The 25,552-nt window shown below is 41.5% G+C and overlaps 2 protein-coding genes across 3 annotated transcripts in view; one reads left to right on the top strand and one right to left on the bottom strand.

Moving 5' to 3' along the window:
• LOC105433318 (dipeptidase 1) overlaps positions 1 to 25,552 on the bottom strand; it is an 80,887-nt gene that overhangs the window by 30,286 nt on the left and 25,049 nt on the right. For both annotated transcript variants that reach the window (XM_089084949.1, XM_089084939.1), the window contains exons 4-6: positions 22,721 to 22,853; positions 16,712 to 16,862; positions 12,285 to 12,354 (exon numbers count right to left, since the gene is read on the bottom strand). In XM_089084949.1, coding sequence (XP_088941075.1) covers positions 12,285 to 12,354; positions 16,712 to 16,862; positions 22,721 to 22,853 — 354 coding nt within the window. The remainder of the gene's footprint in view (positions 1 to 12,284; positions 12,355 to 16,711; positions 16,863 to 22,720; positions 22,854 to 25,552) is intronic.
• vermilion (Tryptophan 2,3-dioxygenase vermilion) overlaps positions 22,743 to 25,552 on the top strand; it is a 236,349-nt gene continuing 233,539 nt past the window's right edge. Inside the window, exon 1 of the mRNA XM_089084923.1 lies at positions 22,743 to 22,878. Coding sequence (XP_088941049.1) covers positions 22,826 to 22,878 — 53 coding nt within the window. The 5' untranslated portion in view covers positions 22,743 to 22,825. The remainder of the gene's footprint in view (positions 22,879 to 25,552) is intronic.

The following is a 25,552-nucleotide window of genomic DNA, read 5'->3' as shown; positions in this document are numbered from 1 at the left end:
TCTCTCTCTCTCTCTCTCTCTCTTTCTCTCTCTTTTTTTTTCCTTTGCTGAAGTTTTTATCCTGTTTATTACAATCCCATTCGATTCCATCAAGACTCTGCAAAGTGATTAATCATCGAAGAAGTAAAGTTGTGTCTTAACGGCGATGTACATCGAAGTGAAATTTCACGTAATATCTACTCAATGAAGTGCGTAATACGAGAAGACGTCGCGTATAATTCAACATTATTTTTATTAATAAAAAAAGCGGTTCAAAGGCACTCAGTGCGGGGTGAACGACACGTGAAAAAAAAAAAAAAAGAGTTGCGCGACCTATTTCTGATGCCGGGACGCCTGTGATCCTCCCGGCTGCTCCTTTTCCGTGATTTTAGTCCGCGCTTTCGGGTAGGTAAGGGCTTTGCCGAAGCAATTAAGCGAGAGCATCGGGGTGTGACTGAGTGTGCTTTTAGCGTGCGGGGGCAGCAGCGATCCGTAGATATCGGCCACTTTTGGCGCGCGCGCATGCACGCGAGATGCGAATCGGATTCGACGGATCTCGCTCTCGAACATGGGCGCGTGTAAGTGCACGTCAGGACCCCCACACGTCGCGTCGATACAAAGGGTCACGTAGAAGGTTGGAAAACGTAGCTAACGGGATATATTGTAACAGGGAAAGAGGTACCTCGCCCGATACGTAGCCACCACCGGGCGAAGCTATCTTCCGCTCGCGTACGTGGCGGATCATGGAAACGCGATACTCGTCCTCTATTTTCTTTCGATATCGCTGTTGTGGATGGCCGATTAGATCTCTCTTCATGGTTAATACGATACAGACATTCCGAAAACCAAAAAAGTATACCGTGACGTCGGTCAGAATGAACGAAGGAATCACGATATTAAGTTCACTCGATTATATGAAACAGAATGGCGATTTAAATTAGAGATATAAAAAGTCGGTGAAAAGATGGAAAATTGACACGCGATATAAAAAAAAAAGAAAAAAAAAAGAGTTGAAGAGAATTATTTAATTCCGCTTTTGATTCATTTTACCTTTTTTCCAGTACCAGTTTACAGTAATAAAAGTCCGAGTTTTCATTGACTCTCATTTCGCTATTGGTTTTACAACAAGAAACTTTTGCTTTATTTGCAATTTGAAATTCGCAGTCATCAAAAAAGAATAGAATATTTTTTTTTTTTTGGAAACTAGGACATACTTTAAATCGTTTCTGCCCGGCAGATCTATTTACGTACAAATAAAACACGATAAATATGACAGTGCAATCGTATGAAACGAGGTCAGGAAAGGTTTTGCAACGGGCTCGTTTCGATTTGATTAGACTCGTCGGATTTTTCATGTTCCGCCGGTTAATTTTGCATACCATGAAACGTAAAGCGAGACGGTAATTCAGCGGTTTGGTATTTGCGTAATTTTCAATTTTCGACATTTCCTCGTCGTAAAATGCAAACCGTAAAAGTGTCCTAATCAACAGAAGTGCGCCGCACGGCTTTATATTTAAGATTTTATTTAGTTTTAAGATTTCATCTCTCGAAGAATCCGCGTTCTTTTGCCGCACATTTAAAACGCTCTCTTCACCGCTCGTAGTTATGAATAATCATCCTTTTGAAGGCGCCGTTGTCGGAAGTGGGAATGTGTGAAGGAATCCGCACGAGAACTATTCGAAAAGGTCGTAAAGATACGCGAGGATGTTAATCGAATTCCGGAAAATAATTAAATAAATTCCTGCAAATGAAATATTGTCTCTTCCTGCACTTATTCTAGAAAATCCATTTTCCGCGACGTTGAATCTGGCGTTCTCTTCTCCGTAGAGCGCGACGGTCGGCGAAATCATTCCGGATAATAATTACGGAAAAGGATTTTGCCATTGCAACGCTCTATTAAACGTCCGAAGATACTTGCGTATATATATTTTCAACGCAGCAGTCTCCTTCAGTCTCTCGTATAAAGGCGCGTATATATTTCTTCTTCTTTCTTTTCCTTAACGGCTCGACACTTGCTTACGTATTTCCTTATACCATTGCAGCGCGATAGCCGCGTTTTCCTTTTGCGAAACTTTTCCCACTAGAACGATCACCAGATCCTCCTGGTCGAGGGGAATGGACTGGAAGAGAGCGGGATGAAACGATTTAGGTATCGGATCCTGATACTTTTCTCGTAAAAAGGCGGCTTCCATACACACGGCTGCCTCATTGCTCACTAGACGAACAAGGCTTCCATATTATAGCGCGATATGTCTTTTAATACATTTCATGCATTTAAGAAGAAGAAAAGGAAAATGAATAGGTTTAGTCTATTTGTAACGAGGCAGTAACGATATGAAGATATCTTTGAATCGAATACAGAGAGAGAGAGAGAGAGAGAGAGAGAGAGAGAGAGAGAGAGAGAGAGAGAGAGAGAGAGAGAGAGAGGGGGGGGGACAATTATTACATAATAAAGGAATTTCATTTTGAAGTAATTAAGATATTGCACAAAGAATAAATGCTTACGGGAGAAACGATGATAATTAGTAATAAGGGCGTATTGTGTAATAAGGGCTTCCGTTCATAATGCGAGAGTTAAGTAGCGATTTGAAGATAATATTGAAAAAGTTTAATGTGTACATCAAAGGGATGTACATCGGAGGGACGTTTTTTAGAAAAAGAACGGTACGTCTTTTGTAGTGTCGAAGTAAGGAGGAGGTTCGACGGCTTTCTTTTTTAGACTTTTTTAGACTTCAGTTCTGGAATATCGCCGGGAATTTTCAGCAAGTGCTTGAAGACCTGTTTATTGCTCAGGTGTAGGTGAGAAATGATGCGGATATCGGTCTGAAGCATAAAAGAAAAGCGAAGGATCATATATAAAGCGCGTACCATGAGACAGGTCTCGCAATATGGGCGGCAACGGGATGGAAAAGGAGTACATTCCTTCTGGATTGTTACACGAGGACATAAAGATGCATATGTCAAAATTTATTTGACGAACACGTGTGGTGTGTAAAAATAAACGTATTCATGCATTTATTGCGTGCTTTTAGATCCAGAGGATGTATGAATTTGAATAAATTACGCGCTAATTACATGCGCTTACGTGAAGGAGAGCCATTAATTGTTTATGATCGTAAATATTTCTCGTGCAGATTTTCTTCGCTGGAATAAATGAAGAAAGTTCCTTGTAAACATGCTGTACCGTTCATGCGCTTTATATTGTTGCGAAATGACTGTTCTTCGCGTCATAAAAAGTTACGTTTGAATTATTCCGGTAGATTTCCAAATGGAAACTCCCTGGGAAACATTCTACTTCATCCATCCATCTTGATCGCGAGCTTTTTTACGGTTGAGCGGATCCTCCGTGCTTTCTGTAATCCGTGACTCGAAGCGGGAAACGCCCGATTCCTTTTCTACTGGCGCGTAGAACGTCGGCTTATTTACTCGAAATCGTGTCGATACGTAGATAAGACAGACGCGACGTAAATGGGTCGTGCGAGAAAAAGAGAGAGAGAGAGAGACAGAGAGAGAGGGGGAGAGAGAGAGAGAGAGAGAGAGAGGGGGGGACCAACAAAATCTGTCGTAGTCTCTCGCAGATAATGCGCATCACTTCTCACGGTTTTAGTAGCGTGTCGGCTGATTCACGGTACGTGAAGATTTATAATGTCCCGACTTTCGGTTCAACGGAGGCACAGTTAGCCAGCGTGCAGCTAGGTCGATCCCTTTTTCACCGTCAAGAAGCGGAAAGAGCGCCGCAGAAGAAATCGGGAAAGAGGTCGACGAATTCTCAAGCACCTGAATATTCAAAGAGCCCTAAATATTCGCGAATACCTGTCGGATGTAATTTAATATGTACTGTTAAAGCACAAGACGCGTTCAATTTTTTGCTACTTGTTACAATAATATATTAACATTTTTTTAAGACAATCGAAAGAATCGTGGCATTTATATACGATCGGGCAAGCTCTTGAACGCCTTTTGTAATGAATTTAAATTAATAAATTCAATAAGTCATTTCTAGAATTTCCAGAAACTCTCGTCCGCAACTCTCGGACCGTTTACTTACGAATCTGAGAAAATAAAATTTCTTATTGGATTAATATGGATATTCTAGTAACTTAAGGAAGAGATAGAAGAATGTTTGAAAGAAGACACTTTTGTCAGAAATGAAAGTGTTTATGCGATTTCGAGGAGCGAGCGGTTCGGTATGCGAAGGAAACATCATTTCCACTGTCGAACACAACGGCGGTAGTTTCATCGACAAATTCAGTAGATTAAATCGCGCCAGTTTGATTGTTTCGAACAGACACGTCGACTCGACACTGTCCCAGATGACGGAATATCGGGATAGTTAAGCCAACCAACCAACCAACCAACCGAATTGATTGCGTCGAATGTTGCTGAGTTGGAGAGGGGCCCTCGACTATTCCGGGCACCGAATCGTATCGGTGTCGAGTTCGCCCCTTGACAGAGATCGTCTGTATGCAATGCATGGAAGTTTTGAACGTTTGCTTGACCAGATGTTTCAACACGCTCAGATCGAATATAAGGTTTAATGTCGATTGTCGGAGACGAGTTCAACCTTGACATTCGTTCACGACGGGTTATACTTAAAATTTCCGTATGAAAATAAATTTTCGCAGCTGTGTGAGCCTCAACGATTTGTAGAAGTTTTAAGGATTGATTAATTGATTCGATTATGGTTGAACTTTGACGCAGAAAAAAGAATCTTGACGTATTAAATTATTAACCCTTTGTGGTCACACTCAGAGTCAAAATTATCCTAGCATCATCTTTCATGTTAAAATTAAGTTTTTCAGTAGAACGCTATTATTTTCTTAAAGGTTGGAATTATATACTGTAATTTCTTAAAGTTAATAAAACTAATATTGTTGATTTGATAACACTTTAAAAACGGCTCGGGTAAATATAAATTTTATGAAACGTAACTGTGAAGAGTTAAACATGATTGCTATTTACATCGAGATAAAATACGATAGAATTCTTCGTCGATTGTTCTCGACAAACCGGAAGAATAATTTTATCATTGTCCAATTAAATTCTAGATGATAATAAAACGAGGGGGCACAACATTTTTTTCTGTTTACTACCATCAATATATTCGAAAGATCGCTATTTGGCTGCAGTCCCAATACTCGTTCCGTGAGTTCCTATTAAACTTCCTCCGTTCTACAAGCATCGAAACGACCAGCTCCGTTCTATATGGCAGAGCTGCAATTTCAAAAATGAGATAACCGCGATCGGCGGAATCATTATTGGAACGCAGTTTACCGGCTCGATCGGAATTCTTTATCCCGCCGATTATCTGCTCCGGGTCCCGGCCCCGGAAATGCGCGGCGCGCGCGATTATTGTGCGAAATCGTCCCCGTAAAGGTGGTCTGGCATCATCGCCATTTCCCTTGGCACAATAGGTTACGTGCCGTGGCAACGTGATTACCATGTTATATGATTTCAGTGCTGATGCTACGAGGGCAAACACACGGTGGAAGTGGTTGTCTGATTTAAGCTTGGTGTATGCCCGTGGATGATGCGGAGGGAGAATGGAATGCTCGCGGAGATCTCGGTCGGAGGAAATGGAAACACGCCGAAAGGGCTCTTTAGATCTTAATCGGCACCGCATTAAATCCGGTCGCGGAGAGGGAAACGCGAATGGAGAACGAAGGAGGCGAGGAAGAAGAAGGTGAAGGAGGTAGGAACAATCGGTTAGCCGCGTGAAGGGACTCCGTAAAAGTGAAATACTATACGCGGACGCTCGGCAATCTCGGGAGCTTGGTGACAATTTTTTATCTTTACGAGCACGACGCAACCGTTGTTCCTATTGCATAAGTGGAAACAAGAAGAATGATGCAGTTACGTAAATTATGGGAGCGCCGCGGAAATGGCTTCCGCCGGTCTTGCTACTCTCGCGGTGTCACCGCTCGTAAGGAGTGATGGTGTAAGAAAGAGATGAAAGAGAGCGAAAGAAGGAAACGAGAATAGAATAACGAGGATAAAATAAGGAAAGAACGCGTACTGGAACTCGCGCGACAAGACGCGGGATGATTCCGCGGAATGAGCCATAAAAAATAATACGCATTAAAATTTTGATTCTTCAGACTTTAATAAAGATCCATAGCCTTCATTTAGATTCGAATATTACGTTTTATGATGTATATTTTTGCTAATATTTTTATCCGAAAAGTCATTGTCTCTCAAATTCGGTCTAGAATGAAATTTGTTTTGACAATATTTTTTTCGCTAAAACCATTTCGCCATTATATTCATCGAAATCCATTAGAAAGATTAAGCGCGTATAGAAAATTGAGCTAATGCAATTATTTTTGAAGTTTAGAATTTACGAAGTATGAGAGCGCGATATTAAAAATTCGAGCTGTCAATAACAGGGATTTCAACTCTGGCTTTTCGCACATGTTGCGAATGAAAAACGTGGAAAGTCCGTGGTCCATTGAACTGCGAACGCAACGAAACGCACGTGCGTATCGTTAAATCTGTAAAATAAAATGTTTGAGCTACCATACGCATTCACACAGGAAAATATTCATCTACGGACCAATGTTGGGTGAAAAAAAAATCAAGATCTAGTTCACACGAAGAGGTAGTAAAGACCATAAATTGATCTTCTAAACCGCTCCGCTCGTTTCATTTCAAGATTCGCCCTTTGTAATTTGTCTTTTCGTATTTCTCGCAGTAGATTTAGAAATAAGAATTCATGAAGTCCTCCCGGTGAAATTTTCTAGTGTGTCAAAAACTGCTATTCTCGGGGGAAACAAGAAGGGTCTAAGACGATGGAGGGCAGAAATAGAGGAGGTTCGAGCGTGGCGGAGACCGAGGGATGAAACAAGAGAGTCGGCGAACATAAATAGCTGACGCGTCAGAAGCAGGCCGAATCGCTCGAATGGCACACAGACCTGTCCGGTCAATTGCAGTCGATACTTGAATCGAAGTCAGTCACCAAGCAGAGAGTTGGTGTGTATTGGCGCGAGCAGGAACTTTCGTCTCGAACTCTCTCAATCTCGTTGACGTCGATATTAGACGCGGAACGTGAATTACGACTATATTGTTTTTCTTGGTGAAAAATAATTTCTTAAGGTATTGGATTTTAAACGTCATCATATCAGAGATCTAGATCTCACTCGATTACCACTGATTAAATTGGTATCTGGCAATGAGAAGAATATAGTTCATATTTGTTTATAAGTCGAGGCGAAGGTTAATTGCAAATTTTGAATTGCAAATCTCTTGGAAATAAAGAAAACGTCGTGACGGCCGTTTGCATATTTTCTTCAAGAGTGCTGCATATAACTCAACAAAAACTCGTCCAAACGTCGCTAACTATCTTTCTTTTTAGTCGCACAAAATAAGTAGTCCAAAAAGTAATTAAATAAAATAAATTCCGAAAAAGTTTGCGAAAAAAAAATCAATGTAATCTTTTTTCTGAAAATACATCAACGATTTTATATATATATATATATATATATATATATATATATATATATTTTGTTTATGAATATGGAGATTTTCTCTAAATAATTTTATGTATTTTAATTTATTCTACTTATTTAATTTATTTATTTTAATTAAATAATTAATATTACTGATATTTACGGGATGCAATCATTTCCATTAGCTGTAATATTGAACGTATTAACAAACATCAATGCATTTTGCATTAGTATCACAGAGCTAAGTCAAAGTTTCGCACTACTCTAAGTTATTTCCCTGAAAAAATAGTCGTTATGGAAATGTGTTTTACCGGCGCGGTATTCCGTTTTATGCTATACGCCACTAAAACGAGTTGTACTCGTTTTGTTCCGGTTTTACTGGCGAATGTTAGAACCACCGACAACCGACGACGACGACGACGACGACGACGACGACGACGACGACAACGACGACGATGACGACGAAGACGACTGGTCGTGTTAACTTGCCTACGAATATGCGAGCGATGTAAATTCCGCACGTCGACGGAAGTGCTTCGTTTCAGTTGCAGTTGCATGCTTTCCTGTACCACGTCGCCGCGAAAGCATGCTGCGGCTTTCGACGAACGTCTGGGAAGCACGTCGTTGGTATTTTCCCGAATGGCAGGACGAAAGTGGCTTTGGCCGTTAGAAGTGGCGGACTTTTTAGGAACAAAGAAGGATTCGTTACAGTTACGTAGTAACGTTTCCTTTCACGTGCATTAATAATTGTAAATTCGAGTCGTAACTCGAGCCGCGGGGAAAAGTTACACGCGATTCTACTTTAATCCTTTCAAAGAGAACGTTAATTCACTCGAGTGCCCGGACAATGTCACGGCAATTTCGTGGTATTTGTAGGAATCCCGACGAAGGAGACTATTCAATTTTGCAACCCTCCTGCCTGCGAAAGTAGCGGGATTTTCTTATTTCTAAGATTTATACAAAGACTCGTAAAAGAATAATAGGTATCTACTTTTAAATAATTTACCCGTTAGGTATATATCGAAACGATCTCTGAGCGATCGAGAAAGTTTTACGCACGAAATCGATTCCCGACAGCGATACAATCGTGCTAATGCAATCGAACTTCCGCGGAAGTTTGGATAAATCCAAGATTCCGTAAAATCGTACTCGACTCGAAGATTTTCTATGAATTTTTAATCGTGCACGTCCGCGGAGCCGCCTACCGGAATCCGGGATTTTCTACCTTACGTTCCGCACGTGGAATAAGATGCGAATCTACAGAATACCGTTAAAGTATCATGAGAACGTGACACGAAATGCTCATTGCAAAGGAGTCAACCGAAGACTATATGTGCTACGTAATCGGAACATCTGTCACAGTTAGCAATCCCGTTTGTTTTCGTTTCCGACAATTTGGACGAAATGCAATCTACGCCGTATAGAGTGCACCAAATCTAAAAGGCAAATGAAAAAATATATGTCTCGATATATATATATATATATATATATATATATATATATATATATGTGTGTGTGTGTGTGTGTCTTGATATATTTTATACCTCCATATTCGCATCCGCGGATTTTATCTTCGGTCTCATTGAAATTTAATAGGCTTACGTTCTCGTTATATCGCGACGGCTTCATAATCAGTACAAAAGTAAAAACTGTCATGTCGAAGTCTAAGTGAGACTTTACCGACACGCATTTGTTAGACGCGACGAAAATGATAAATCTCTCTTTGTCCCAAAAGGATAAGGGATGATGCACCGTCGCGCCATTCCCACTGAATATTTGAGCAATTTCTACGTCCGCGGTTGGTTCGCACTTGTACTACATCCCTAAAGTCATTCGCATGCGTCTTCGACTGTAGAAAACGCCCCTGGGATCCTCTGCCACTCTTTCTCACTCTCTTTCCCTCTATTTCCTGCTCCTGACCGTTTGCCGCGCATTGAAAACGGCGGCATGATATTCGCTAGTACAGACAGGGAAAGACCGGCCTCACTCTACACATAAAATATGAATGAGCTAGTAAGTGCATCTCTCGCAGGAAGAACTTGAGAAAATTTTGCCGCCGTCATTCGCAGCGAACAACCCGTACTTCATTTCCGTAGACAACGCCGTAGATGTACCGGAATGAATAAGATTAAGCGATAGTACAATTTCTTAATGGGGGGATGCTGAACTTGTGTCTGTATTAGCGACGGAATGTGATAGTTTTTGTATCGCTTTAATTTTTTTACTAATTTTATTATTAGATTTGGAAATTCTTTTCCACAATTAAAGTTTGTGCATTAACATGTGTCTGTATGTATGCACATCTATGTATGTTAGATGTGCATATACGAACGCTCTCGTCGGAATTCGTTTGTCAGTTTCAGCATCCTCTTAAGCAATAAAAACTCGCGAAAATGAAATCGTCTACGAAATGCACGGAGTTCTCAAAACTGATCAGAAATGAAAGAAGGACAAATACAAATATTATCTCAGTTTGATTAAGCATGTTGTTCCGAACGCAATCCTATCGATAATGGAACAAGATCTTAGGTAGTTCCTCGCACTCACGCCGATAAAGTTCTGAGAGCTCTGTTTGAGCGCGCAACTAACTGCTCGAAGCATTAACTGTGGTACAAATTCAATTCCTCCTTGATCAGCAAGGACTTAACCATACCACTGTCGCAAACACAATCAAAATTTCTGTTACGGAACATCTACGATGATTAACGTCTAGCCTACGTAGAAATCGATTAATTGGAAATCAGCTTACGAGAATGTTTTGAGCAGGCTAAGTGGATAATTTATTAATTTATTAATTAAGAAAATAATAAAAATGATTTTATTTCATTTTTTTCATTCGTTCAAATTAGGGTTTGTTAAATTTACCAATAAATTTAGCTTGCTTTTCGATAATCGAAATAAATTCAATGAGCCACTCAAGAGACAGCATTAATGGCACAAATGGAACTGGCTCAATTACTGCAATTTCGCAACTTGGGAATGGCTGAGGAAAGTTTATTGTTGCTGTTTCCTAAGCTCATCCGAATCGATGAAGACTGTCGAGTGACATCCCTGTTGCTCAGACTATTCCCCAGCGTGAAGTTTCGCAACGACCCTTCTACGTGACACTTTCGCGAGAAACTTAAAGTTTGACAAGCGGAAGATATATCCTTGAAAGGTGAGAGGCGGCATTGCTCTTAAGTGATTGCCTAGAAACGGCCTCGTCGTTTACGAATAGACTGGTATTTCAAGTTAACCCGAAACCCCATATTATATATTACCGCCTGCGCAATTATTCATTAAAGTTATTGCTGTTCGCTAATCAGTACTTAATTCTCTTCAGAACGCATTTCGCTTGTCATTAAAATAAATTTTCCTAATGTATATTTTCCTCGGTGTGTCTTATAAAGTGTTTTAATAAACTCGAGTTGTTCTCAAAATATATCCTTTATGAGGAGAAGGATATAATGCTCTTAAAGTTCTCAGCGCGATGAAATTTACATATTAAAAGTTAAGTAGCTACTTTAACAGTAATGGACAGAACTGGCGTATCAGAGAGTTGAAGTGAATTTGGAAACGACCACTAATCCCTTGAACTAACCGTCCTTCGTCATGTAAGTGAACAATGGTGCAGTAGAACTTCGAAACATGCTCTATCCATTTTAATAGTTTTCAGAGGATCAGCACGATTGGGTAGATTGTTCGAAATCTCGTTACTCGAAATTTAGTGCTTGTTTTACAAACACTTTAAAAGCGTAAAAGCGGGAACGAATGGAAATTGTATAATTACTTGTTAATTATATGGAATACATAATAGCAATTTTATTAAAAATATAGCCTTTGGAGTCACGTAACTTATGATTGTTGAAATTTTCCATTGGAAAACATAAATATTTAGACTGCGAAATGCGATATACATATTAACATAATCTTATTATTTTTGCGACTCAAGTGCGACTCAAATAGTGCGACGACTAAAATCATAAGATTTAATATTATTATTGCGTTGTAACATCAGCTCTTCCTGCGTATACGTACAAACCTTGGTGAAATCACCGTAGCAATAAATTCGATATCACCGTCCCCGATGGATCTCCGATTGAACCAAAAACATTTCGATTCCACTTTGATGAAACCATTTTTCGTTTAAATTCTCATTGAAATCCGTATATTTATGGATGACACGTCGATACAAGCGGCGCGGAACACACCAGATTTACGATTAAACTCTCAGTTGAATATGGCTGACGCGGTCAAAATCGGTCATTCTGTCGCAACGGGCGGACAGAAAGTGTGTTTTAATTCTGTTTGACACCATAATCGAACTTTAAAGCTGTTAATCCGGAAAATTTCGAGAGATTTATTTTGAAAAGAAAAGCAATCAAATCGTATTGTATTTCAATATGTGAACACCTACGTTACTCTCTTTTTTTTTTTTTTTTTTTTTTCCCCAATTCCATTTTACGTACGGCCGAGTCATAAATAATAGCGAATTGATGGCGCTGGTCGCAACATTCTTTTACATCGCGTATATCACGAGTCGCATGATATTTTTACGAAAGTAATTTTATAGAGTGTGATAGATTTATTAGATGACTGCGTATGCATTGTATGAAATTGAGTTCGATGCCATAATCGAGGAATGCGAATTGGTGGTTTCACAAAATTTCACCAACCACGTTAACTTCGCGAGGAATTCGGAAGGAATGGAATATTATGAATATTATCACATATATGGATAATGGTACATAATTATCATTCGTGTAACACCCGCGTATTCCCGCGTTAGTTTTTACGTTTTCGCAAATGTTGAAGAATTCGCGTTGTAACGCAACGCACTGTATCGAATGAGCTCGCATGCCTTTTTTTTTTGATACTCACCTTGCCGAAATTCGAGAGACCACCGATTTGAGGCACTTGACCAGGTTCGTCCGCCGTGCTGCAGTCTGCCCTAACGAACCAACAGGTCAGTAACTCAGTAGCGACAATCGTGAATGTTATTGCGATAGAATTCCCTCTAATCACAGGTTTCCACCCCCATAACGCTAACGATAACAGCAACAGTATTATTCACAGGACAGTAGCTCGCGGCGAGCCACAATGGCCAGTTCGCAATCATACCACAACTAACTCGTTTCTATTCCAAATGATCTCGGGAATATTCTAGTAAGCAACTTCATTAAATTTACGTTATACAGTAGTATTTATTATTAGTAGTATTCATAGTTTCAATGCTTTCGCGAAGTAAAGGCGAGTATTTCAGTATCGATATCCTTTCAATATTGTATTTTGGAAAATCGTTATATAGAGTGTTTCAAACTTATCCGTTTTTTTTTTTTCCCTACGAACCATAACTTTATTAATAATCATCACATGGAAATGAAGTTTACAGAAAATATTTCTATTGATATGACTTTCAAATTGATCGCGCATTCTATTCGATATATTCTTTTGTCTTGATGCACGCTCGTAATCACTTGGGGAAATTGTCAATGATGGTCGTTTTCGAAAATTTGGGTCAAAGAAAATTGAGCAATTCACCCGATTTTCAATCCAATGGATTATTCCATGTCATGTATTTTGAAATCTAGGCTCTGTATAATCTGTTGATGCATTAAAAAGATCATTCAATGAGGCTTGGAATATTACCATTGAGGAACTAATTGTTAACTTCATTTCCACGTGACGATTATTAATAAGGTTATGGTTCGTAAAAAGAAAGCCGATAATTTTAGAATACCTATAGACGAATTGCAAATTACTAGATCAAAATGTTACATGCTACTTATGTTGATTCTTATTTTAAGTGTTCTGCAAAAACCTATTCATTTCTTTATTAAGTTATTATAAAGATCGGTAATAGATCGCATGATTATTTCTAATAATAAAAGTATATGCTAAATCCATAAATTTTTTATAAACCTGCAATTTTTAGATCCTATTTAGAGATAATTACAAGTATCTCCGGATCACTGATAAGCTCGACAGTATATTTGGACAGATATATTAATAATAATTTGACTCTGTCACGTAACATGCAAGTAAAATACATTCCATTACATTGGATAGCCTTTATTAAAAGAAAGCGATCAGGTTTCGTGTCAACGTCGAGAAATAGGCTTCTCTAATGCTTTCCCTAGAAGTCTTTCCCTCGGTATACGGCACATGCCTTTCAGTCACATGTCATAATGCCATTCCAATTCTCCCGAGGCAACATAATCGCGATAACAATCATCGGCGGAGGGGGATAGTTAGACATCTTATGTAAATGGGGATTATGCGAAACGTACGATGTGCTTTGGACGCCAGCTCGAGGACCCGGGGACTAATACCACGCTGACAATCGCGCGCATTAGCGTCGTACCCTCTAAGCCGTCGCAAACGGAGCAATGATGCGGTAATGGCAGTGATAATCGATAAACCGAGCTGCAGCGATCGATCACGTCGCACGCGCGGCCACCGCCGACACTCGAGAGATCGGCCGCAAGTTTTAGCCGCGCCGCCGGATTTAATTCAGCGGCCGACCGACGACAGCGGCAGCGACGGCAGACACGCGCCATTAAATCTCGCGGCTTTCCCTCTCGTTCGCTTCGAACTGGTCAGTCGAAGCTGTACACAACTCGGGACGTCATTCCGCCGATATCGAGCTTAACCGCGCGGGAATCGACGAGCGGGGGCACCTGTCGCGCGGGACAAACGCGATTCCGCTCGGATTTATGGTCGCGCGGCCTGGAGAGGCACAGCGGCAACAGCCGGCGTCCGCCGCATTTTTGTTTGACCGCCCGCCGTAATCGCCCCCTATCTATCGGTAAAACACCGGGTATTCGACGGGCGCGTATAATATTGTTACACTATACATTAATCCGCGCGGGATTTATCATGTTACACGCGAGATTTAATTGCAAAGCGACGGATGAGCGGAGCGGGGACGCGTGAAATATGGTCGTCGCGCGCCGATCCTCCGCGCGGAAATAAATCGCCCGACGATTTTTATCGACAACCGCGACCGAGTTTGCGTCGTCGATTTTCCTCCGTGGCGGTATCCTTAGACCGAGTTAGATATACTCGTAAATAAACCGAGCGAGTTGATCGCGGTCTCGCGTGTCTGTCATTATATATCGCGTAATGCCGCTCGTAATGCCGACGAGGGTATTACTCGACGAAATAATCTAAAATTCTCTTTTGTTTTTAGTTGTACGGAGGACAAGGAGGATATCTCAAAACATAATGTATTTTAGTAATTATATCTTGGATAATTGAATAATTTTAGACTCGAGTAACGAGCGTATAACGACCGTGTGGCTTAATTGAGTAAAACGGAAACGCGTGAATTTAATCTGGATGTAATCTCTAAATAATAATATTAGGTTGCAACAACAACTCACGCGATAACTCGAATGTTATCGTAACGTTAATTAAATCGGAAATTCGTATCGCATTTTTAATTCGATGAAAATTTTTGTCGAAAAAACAAGCGACAAGAGCGAAGAGAGTTTGGCAGAAATCCGTTCCAGTCGTAAACGTGATAGCGCGACAAAATTTATTTATAATGGAGCACCGATTCTTCATTGCGTCGTAAAACAGAACGTGACGCCATAAAATCGGAAGCCGGGGAGGATCGATCAGAGCTCATCCCGCACATGGGAAAACGAGGCGTCGGACTGCGCGATACCTTCGCGATATATCAGCTCGCTCGAAAAGCTCTCCTATTTCGTCTTGTAGCCGTCGAGAGACGTCTCGTAAAAGTTTGCCGCCGCTCGCGAATTCGTCCATTGTTTGTCGTGCGGCAATATTTCTACGCTTTGTCTGCCGTGGCACCAGCTGAGCCGCACGATCTGCGATTTTCACGTAATCCCGGCTTGATGCTCTCCACCCCGAAACGAAACAGCTCGACGTACGGAAAAAAAAAAAAATTGTTCTGGGGTTATAGGGAAACTCCACCGAGGATTGAAATAATATTGTATATTAATTAAATTTTAAGAAAGGGCTTTGTTTTTGAAATATCGAAAATCTTCTTTTTCCCTTTTTTTACTTCATAACGTAATCGTTTCCCTCGTACAGCAAATGAATTTACTTTGACCATTAATATGGAAGCGTTAATGGAAAATAAAATTATAATTTTATATGTAATATATGTTATCGTAGATTTTTCTCGTGCTCTCCAAGAGAAATATGAATTTCATAATTTTTTCCACGTAAATTAATTCATCGCGATGTTGTCTAGTTTTTATGGAAATTGAAATCTTACAAAATAGTCGGGATATTTTTTGAAATTAATCCACGAAGTCGTATGACTCGTATGTAACCGATCCTTCGACGATTGTCGTTTTTTTTTTTCAATGCGGCCGTGGCTTTGAAAAGCCGCGGCTCGGTAATATCGTAAAACTATGCTGTCCGTGAATTTTGTGGATTACTGCACAAACGCACGACCGCGGTAACGTTATGCCGTTGATCTCTTATGGTCCGCGCGCGAACTATTATAGGAACTTTAATCCGTTTACGTTAAACGTTTTACTGCTCGCGTTCAAAGCGATAGCTTTTAATGCACGCGAAATGAACGAAACTGGAATTACTACCGCTTGGAATTACTACCGCCGGATGTTTCGCTCTGGGCAGAAGAGCGGATGAAAAGTTCTGGATCGGCAAAGGCCCCGATTGCATCTGCCGTGATGACCGGCGTTATTGCACGGCTTGCGGCCGCCGCACATTTTCAACAGCCGGGACGATAAAATTCTACACCGTAATCGCTGTTCACGCATCAACGCGGATCGGGTGATCTATTTTCATCGGTCGGTTCCGCCGACCTCGACGGGGCGGGTTCACTACGCGCAACTTGCATTTTCGCCGACGATACTTTTTCGTTCGCGCAAGAATACGCTCCGACGACGATTTCCCACAAATCGTACTTTTTTTAAAGCGAATAAAACTCTGGAATATTCTCGAGATGCCTCTTTAACAGATGGCTTCTAATGTCGAAAGGGTCTGGCCGTGCCGATATTTTACCTTAATCAGATCGCGTTTAGCGATCTTTTGAACTTGATCTTGATTTCAGCGAAATGGGGGGGTTTGTGCGCGCGTCGCACTTTGCAGGGCTTAACGCAATTACGGCTTGAGCCTGTGTGTACGTGTGTATAACGGCGAGGACCCTTAACGAAATTGCACCTCCCGTGCGATCCCGTGTACAAGTGTAACAATATAATGGGACGACCAGCGTTAAACGCGGTTCTCCTTCCGGTTCTCTTACTTCCTAACACGCTTTAACGCGCCCGATCGCTAACCCGTTCTTATTTCTGCGCTGGCACACTCACCAAGGTGTGTTGCACGTGTGCGTGAGGGTGAGATACCTGGCGCCCAGCTCGTACAGCATCCTCAGGACCGCCAGGCTCGCTCCGACGGCGTGGCCCCCCTCGACCCCTATCAAGCTCGCTAATCTACCCTCCTTGTGCGCCCTCTCGATACCTGAAACCATACATTATAACTTACTTCCCTCTCTCTCCTCGTCGCCCGTTATTCGCATAACAGCGTGAATCTGGCTCTTGGAACTGAACCTCATCACCACTATGGACTCTTCCAACGGGGCTCAGAGGTGGATTTGTATCACGTAAGCCCGATAAGTCGAGAGCCGCGAACGTTCCGTACGCGTGTTCCGGATAGATAAATTTCGCACGCGATACACTTTTAACCTCCACAGCCGTTTAGTATTATGAAAGAGTCTCGCAAACCAGATGTTTTTTTTTTTTTCTTTTTGGTCCAGATTCTCGCGCGCATCGTCCATTAACTTTTCTCGCTCGTAGAATAATCTCACTCTTGCGAGCTCTCGCACGTAACGGTAGTGATACGTGAATCTAATAACGTCGGCCGGAACATCATTACGAAGTTCCGGCCGTGCCTCCGATAAGTAATACCGATGGTAAGTGGATCTGCGAACTTTGCAAATTCTCTTTGCGCGACATTGGAAAACAACGGCGGAATCGCGCGCCGAGAACAACGTTCCCGACGGACATACGCTCCTCGCGGAGCAAATGCCCGGAACGAGGATACTTCGGTTAAGCGCAGTTTATCTTTTCACCTAGCCTCGCCTCGCCTTGCGTCATTTTATTTCGCGCGGTTCGAGCGTGAACAATGCGAATGCGAAATTCAATTACGACGCGCACAATGCGCGATGCACATGGATCATAATTAAGCGAGCTCGTCGAGCGGTGTCTCCGATCTTCGGATTAATTAAATCTTTCAAATTGCCCGTCGTTATCGGGAATGTCTCATCTCGACGATCGTTAATTACAAAGTATAAATAAAAGTTAATTAACCCGGGACGATGGGATGTATGACGCCCACGAGCTCGAAATCCGAGGAGGGTTCGGATCGAGGAAAGGCTCGGAGTGCGCGGAGCGCACTCGGAAGTTCTTAATCAGCCGGTAATCGGGCATTTTGTCATCGTTCCGCGAATTCGATCCGCGACGTTTAATCACTTAATCGAATCCGACGGCGCGAGATCTGGTTGGCGGTATTCGGGGAATCCAATTTCGTGGTCCGCGTTGTGCGGATTTGATTAAAATATACCCGCCGAATACACGTCGGAGATCCGCGAGGTGTCTTGCTGTCAATACGTTTGCACAGATACGTACACACACACACACACACACACACACACACACACACACACACACACACACACACACACACACACCATATATATATATATATATATATATATATATATATATATTTATGATGTTTCTCTATGCGAATTCTTACCGTGATACTCCGGTGTCGGCTTATGTGGCTTACGGATGGGTTCGATGAAAGAGGAAAAAAGTGCACCGGGGTAATTTATCATTCAATTACAAAGAATTCGCGGCAGCTAGGTGGAAGTAATACACTTGACGCCAACGGCGGATTATCGCGCTTCTAAAAATATCGCTCCGCAGCGAGGTAATATCACAAAAGCAGTAACCGGAATACATAATACGAGCTGCATCGTTGCGATGTATTGGTGTATATTTTTAATATGTTCAACATGCCTACGCTCGCGTACTGGTCGAACGATCGATAAGAGCTCATGCAGATAGGGCTTTTCCATAGGAAATAACGTTTTCGGAGATAAATTCAATTTTGCAATTTCCAGGCATGTTAATTTTAAGTCGAAGTCGTACGTTCGACTTAAAATTGTTATCCTATTCAAATTCTCCGTTAAAAAGAAGGAACGAAACATATTTTTCGTAAATTATTGAAAAAAGCAGGAATTTTCTCCTTTTAACATTAAATCGTTTTATATTCTTTTTCATCACGACACCTCGTCGTTCGCAGCGCTGGCATTGATGAATTATAATTTTGTCCGTACTTACAAAACTTCGTGAAACGAAAGTTCGTAAGTAGGAGAGTGCCCGTACTAGAATTTGCATACTTTTTAAATATATAATTTCGTTTTGGAACGAGAGATCGCGGAAGCCATCTTTCAATAGGAAAACTTCTGACGTGTCTGTTTAAGATCGCTTTAGCCCCGACTCCCGAACGGAGCCCCTTTCCTTTTCCGGCTTGTAAATTGCGAGGGGAAGCTTAACGGATGCGCTTCTTTCGGTCTCTATTTTCGCATCTCCCGCGAAATAAATCGCGCGCCCCGCGGCGAGAGATCGTTTGTCGCGGTTTTAATTTTTCCCGGTTGACGTGGCCGTCGATTACATTTGTATTACGGCTTCTCATGGACGAATGGACGAAAAAGAAGAGTGACGCGAATAAAACGCGCCCTGTCGATGGGCCCCCTGATTTAGTGTGCCTCACGATTTATACTTTTGCAGCCGCCCGCACGTAGCGCTGATACATTTGATTTTCCGCGAGTGCATCGGTCGCGTGTCCCTGCACGTGCACGTGCACGCGAAGCGTGTGTTTGTGTGTGCACGGGGATATGTGTGTGTGTGTACGTGTGCCCGCGCACATATATACCAAGAGACTAACGTTTCGACATTATCGGTGGAGAGCTATGGCGGGTGGGGTGGCTCTATGGTTTCAGAACATTCTTCCATTCCTCGTGGAATTTCTCATCTTCCGGCGTTCTAGCGCGGCACCCTTTCTTCCATCTGGCAGATTGCTTCCCCAAAGTGCTGTATTTTGTACTCTCCTCCGCGCGACTCCCCTTTTCAACCGGAAGAGATAACGCGCGCTATCCGTGTGTGCGCGACGCGCATGAAATTTGCATATTTTTTAAAAAAGACGGGCACGCGATCTGCTTTACGGTGACACGCGACCGTTTGTCTTCCCATCAACACTCGCTAGGCGTGATGCGCCGCGAGTAAGGCGCGCCGTGTCTCTCGAAAAATATCCGATTCGAGAACGGATTGTGCGCGAGGTAAGAAGCGAGGTATGTGATTTTTCCCTTTGCGTATTACGCGTGTATTGAAAGCAAATGCGACAGAGGGTGCAAAATGCAGCCCCGAAAATTAAACGCGACCTTCCTTCCCCATCCCCGAGAGAACAAACTCACGTACGCCGGTACGTATACAAAATTGTTTTCCTCTGGAGATGCCATTCCTCCGGATATGGATTCGACACTTGAAAATATCGCGAGAAAATACGCGCGACAAGGTGCGACAAGATATCCTGGCTTTTTTTAATCAGCGGCGAAAAAATTTACGCGAGAAATACAGGGACGGGCTGTCGGTTTCGTACAATCAGCTGTCCGTATGTCTGAACGTACGTATGCGTATTTTATGTTCATTTACATATGGATGTGCGCGGCGCGACGTGCAGTCGTCGACATTCCGGGTTATCGAACGCAGGCACGTCGGTCGGGCAACGCCGGACCGACATTTTTCCATTCCAGTCGGAATTTACCAGCCGGCGCATCCTCCTCGTGTTCCATCATCTTCCCATCGGATTTGCGTTACGCTTAGACAGCGCGCATTGTGACAGCGGGATGGCGAAATCCAGCGGCAAATATTTGCTCACCAAATATAGGAAATTTTCTACGAATTCGTGTGTGACGCGTACACATCGCAAAAATAAGACACATTAAAAATATCAAAGAAAGGATGGAGATGGACGAAAAAGAGAAAGGGAGAGAGATGCTCTCTTCGAAGGCAGCATTCAGAGAGAAATAATAGCAACGAAGGCGGCTGAGAATTGTGTTGATAAGAATTTTATGTTATTTATCGAAAACAGAAAAGAATTTGGCATATTCCATTAGAATTCAGGAATCTGTATGGAATTTCCTATACTATCAGATAATTCCTGCTCTATATATATTTAGCAAAATGTGCTTCTCAATCTCCTCTTTACTTTAAATTTCTTCAGATAACTATCAGCGGTTTTATTGAATAAATATCATAAAACGTTTAATGCGATGCATCGATATCGCCAATTTTGCATCTGGTTGAAATATTCATTTTCCATTTGCCTCGAAGCTGTAATTTTTATTCACAATGCTTACGGAAAAACAGAAACATAATGACTGTTGCAATATCAAAGTCGGTAAACCTCTTTCTGCAACGCGAATCCATTGTTCTTCAGGAATTGCATGCATCAAATGGAAGTCAATCGATGAGGCAACGTTATTTATCGAGACTATCGTTCCTTTTCCTTTTTTTACGATATCACAGATTCATAATGTTGTAATCATCCTTGTCATTGTCGTTTTCTATTCTTTCCTTCGCTGATTCATTGTTTGCATTTTTGTCAAAACTTTTCATTCACGACATTGGTTATTATATCGATTTTTTTATTTTTACGATTACAGCAACAATATAATAAATAAATATAACAAAAAATAAATTTACAACCACCTTTTTTTATAAATGAATGTGGAAAAATGTGAAAAATATGGAAAATATTATTGAATAATTGAAATAGTAAAATTTTTACGAAAGATCAAAGCTATAATGTTAGTGTCCAATTTAAATCTGTCAAAAGCAATAACGAAATGAAAAAAATAACGAATTCGGTAGCTGTACGATTCTTTGTTGCAATGTGATGTAATAAATATAGAGTAAAGTTGCGTACAAATTTAGTGTATAAATGCGTTATGATTTTGGAAATGCGTTATGAAAATATTATTTTGTATTTTTATTAATATGGACACATTGGATCATCATTAAATTTTTCATGGAAGTAATCAATTTATTTTGTTGACACATGAGAGCCTCGATCTATCCGTGTGGGAATTTCGCTTTTAAAAATAGAGGAGAACCGAAACGCTTCTTCTCCGGATCGATCTTATTACACTCGCATTTTTTTTTTTCCCGATCCTTTAGTAGAACATCGCACCTGGAAAACTCGACTGTTCATCGGCGGATCGTTCCGGAATGGATTCGACGAGATCGAAAGATGCTTCTTACGCTGAGAAAGCGATTGCTCGTTTCTCGGATCGTGCTTCTTTCTCGCAGTCTAAAGTGCATTCTAAATTTTTGAAAGAAGGAACCCGTAGGTGGAGGTGACGGTAGAATGCGGGAATGTAGCGAATGGAAGATGACGATTCCTTGCCTGCCTCCGAGTGCTGAGGGATCTCGAATATGTCGAGAATTCGAAGCGGAAAATAGATAACGCGATTCGACAATGAAAATTTAATGCTATAGCGATTCGCTGGTTTCCAGACACCGGGAACGTAGTGAGCACGTGCTGCAGCCGACACATTTCCAGGGCCGACGTTTCAGTTGTGCTTTTATTTTCGCGAATATCCATCAACATGCAAAAAAATGCGAGACACGGAGATTACGGGGAAAAAGGTCGGCGCAGAGTGGCGGACGCGGATAATGGCTGGGGAAAAAAAAATTTCATAGGATGGATCTAAAAATCTGTTTGCACGGACGAGGGGAGATCTGCTGTGGACTTTGGCGATCTCTGTAACTTTAAACATTAACCGGGTCTGTTGGGAGTAGATTGATATAGCGCGGCAATTATGCAAGATTGATCCAGCGCCGAGTAACGCATTAATCTCTGGGCGAAACTCGGATTATCAAGTAATATGGCCGGCATTAAAGGGTTAAGTGGAATATTCGTTGTAATTCGAGGTGGGTAAATTTCTCGTCGAGCGAAAAATAGCGAGTATTTTAAATTGATGGCCCTCGAAAGTTTTCCCGTCGACCACATATTTTTCTGAGTGGCGAAGTGCCGACCGAGCGAGTTTAATCGAAAGTATTCCAAGTATCGAGCGCTGAGATCGAATCGAGAGCTGGCCGTACGCCAAATGTGTCGCGGGAGGAATTTTCTTTCTCGCGAATCGCGATGCGTTTAATGTTTCAAGCTAATATCTTGTGCAGTCTCGATTTCATCGTTGCATTCGCGAGCTCGTAAACGGTACGGATAAAACGGTAACGAAAAGTACGAACCTTCCGCTGTGGTGACGAGGACCATATTTTCCGGGTGCTTGTTGACCAATCGGCGAATAAGATCGATCTGTTCCAGGGCTAGCTGCACCGAGTCGAGATGCTGCGATGAGCAGGGCACATATGCGGACCAGAACTGCAACGGTAAAGCGGAAAGTTACGTGAGTTAAACAATACTTGTCAATTTATATCCGGTGTCGGATATAAATTTTATATTATGTTCGATCCGTAAATACGTTGAATGGTGCTCTTGACTTTTTTTTTTTTTAATATTCAACGCAAAATTCATATATGTATAATTTTAATATTTAACGCAAAGATAATATAATGTTCTGATATTTTATTTCTAGTTCATATACGAGTAAACGGATGCGAACGCGAAATACCGATTACTATTTAATTATTCCAAAAATATGGAAATTTTATATCGACGAACTTTATGGAATTTATCATGTTAACGGATATATTATGATATGATATTATACCGTAATGTAAAGTAGGCTGTTCTCATGCTAAAGCTGAAATCGATAAAAAATGTTGCGATTTATTGCAATGGATTATCTTTATTCAATATTGGCTTGTGGGCTTACTCGTATTTAAAACACGATAACGTTAATCGCATTCGTATTCTAATTACGAGATATTTCTGACACATATAATGCTTTAATCCAACATCTGATAGCGCTAGGAATAATTAAATGCGTATTACGATAGTCTACGAACGCGCGGGGTAATTTGCATTCTAAATAGTCCGGTATCGGCGACGATCATAAATAACGAAAACTTTAAGAGTCCCTTCGTAATGCATTCGTAAAGCAAGAATATAACGGCACGCGGTTTGGAGTAATTTGAATGCGCTCCGAATGCGCTGTCTCTTAAGGTTACGCTCCATGCACGACATGTACTTGGCGTCGCAAAAATAACAATGCGACTTGAAAAAGGCACGCGATACGAAGATCGGGATTTCTGCCTTTTACCTGTCACGCGAGATCGTCGTGCGGCGATATAATTAGTTTCTTTCTACTTCCTTACGACATCCGTTTGACATTACGGAATTTATGTGCATATTTCAGACGTTTATCATTCGTAGTCAAACAACCCCTGTGATTAGATCTCCTTCTCCGTCGTGCCACGCGCTGTGTGTACGTACATACATTTTTCCCGAGGGAAACGAGAAAACGCGATTAAGCGGAGTTAATAAATTCTTATCAAGGGACCGCTGGCTGATGTCCTGTCGGCCGGCACCGTTGGAACTTGGAAATGAGAAACATTAAGTTCTTGCGCTCGCTCGGAAACCGAGACCGAGGTATTTTACTTTGGCGCGAATTTTCCGCATTATGCACAAGTGCGCGCATCGCGCGTCGTCGTCGTCGTCGTCCTCGGCGGGAAGTTTTATTTAACAACGCGGACGAAATTTATGCCCGAAGCGTGAGGTTACCGTCGCAGTGTCATAAATCAACGTACGGAGGAGGCGTGAGGGCACTTCCGGTTTTTCTTGTCCCGCCGCCCTTGCCTCGCTCTCTGCAACCGACAGAAATTGCGCTCTCGCGGGTCGTAACGTTCGCTAATAGTGACGGGATTTAATCGCCCGCGATGCCAGCGGTCGTAATTACGTCCCAGACGTCTGTATTTCGGATACTTCGGCGACTTTCTCCACGGCTAATTGCGACGCGTAAATAATTCAACGGCAATAGAAAGTTCTCACGCTCGCAGTAATGTCGATACGCTGAACGGTAAGACGGGAACTTCGAACTTGTAATTACTTTCATATATATAGCTAGATAACTACTTATGATACAACGGAGAAAAAGAAGACGTTTCATCGTAGCGTAATATCTGTTTGATGAAAGCATTATCATGTAATGCTTTTTGTATTAAATGTGTTCTTGCCGTGGAAATGACGTGGGACTACTTATTAATGGACGAAATATTACTTTTATAATAAGTATTTTATTTTTATCTTTTAAATAAATATTATATCTTGTAAGTAAATATTAATAGTCTATTTATGAATTATTTACCTTTTTTTATATGACATGTACAAAAAAAGCGTTTGTAAACGGGCACTGTTGTGGATCGCGTTATCAGCAATCTCAATTCTAGACGCGCGGTCTTAATGCCGAATGTCACGATGGAAGAAATGTGATTTTACGATATGAATGGGACTGTGTAATCTCGCATCGGAGAAAATGCTGGGATATTAAGCGAAATATACCGACGTCTGTATTAGCGCACAATCGCCCCTCGGCCCCTCTCCCTCTGGGCACTGTAAGGAAGCAGTTACCGCAGCATTTTAGGTCAGACGTTCACAGAGAACATATCTCGGCACGTGTGTGCGTCTGTATATGTATATACATGAGATTTCTTTTTCCCTTCCGTACCTCTCTACCTCAGCTTCACGCAAGAACGGGCAGTAGTCACGGCGAGTTTTAGGTCAGACGTTCGTAAAAATACTCTCCTCTCCCTGTATAGAATGTGTCGCGTCTGCGATTCCACTTAAAGGTGAGCTGTGGCTCTGTAAGGGCCATCGCTCTTATATTGCTGTACGTTTTAGTAATTTTGTGGCTGTACGATGCGAGTTTACTATTAAGACGACCGTTTTAACTTACTCGACTCTGTGGAGACCGCTTCACGAAAAACGATCGTGAAAATCGATTTAAAAAGTTGCTTTTTTTCATTCTTTGTTACGTTAATCCTTACATCTGGCGTCGTATAAATTTTAACCGTACCTCGTGTCGCAGTATCGTTCATCTCCGTTTCTTGAAGTCATAACACAATTGCACGTAATTCTTGTGCTCAAATAATTTAATTATTATTGAACTTTTATTAAATACA

This window comes from Pogonomyrmex barbatus, unplaced genomic scaffold (assembly GCF_055798465.1).
Source record: "Pogonomyrmex barbatus isolate J1 unplaced genomic scaffold, ASM5579846v1 scaffold1, whole genome shotgun sequence".
NCBI lineage: Eukaryota > Metazoa > Arthropoda > Insecta > Hymenoptera > Formicidae > Pogonomyrmex > Pogonomyrmex barbatus.
This window is presented reverse-complemented; position numbering and strand designations above follow the sequence as displayed.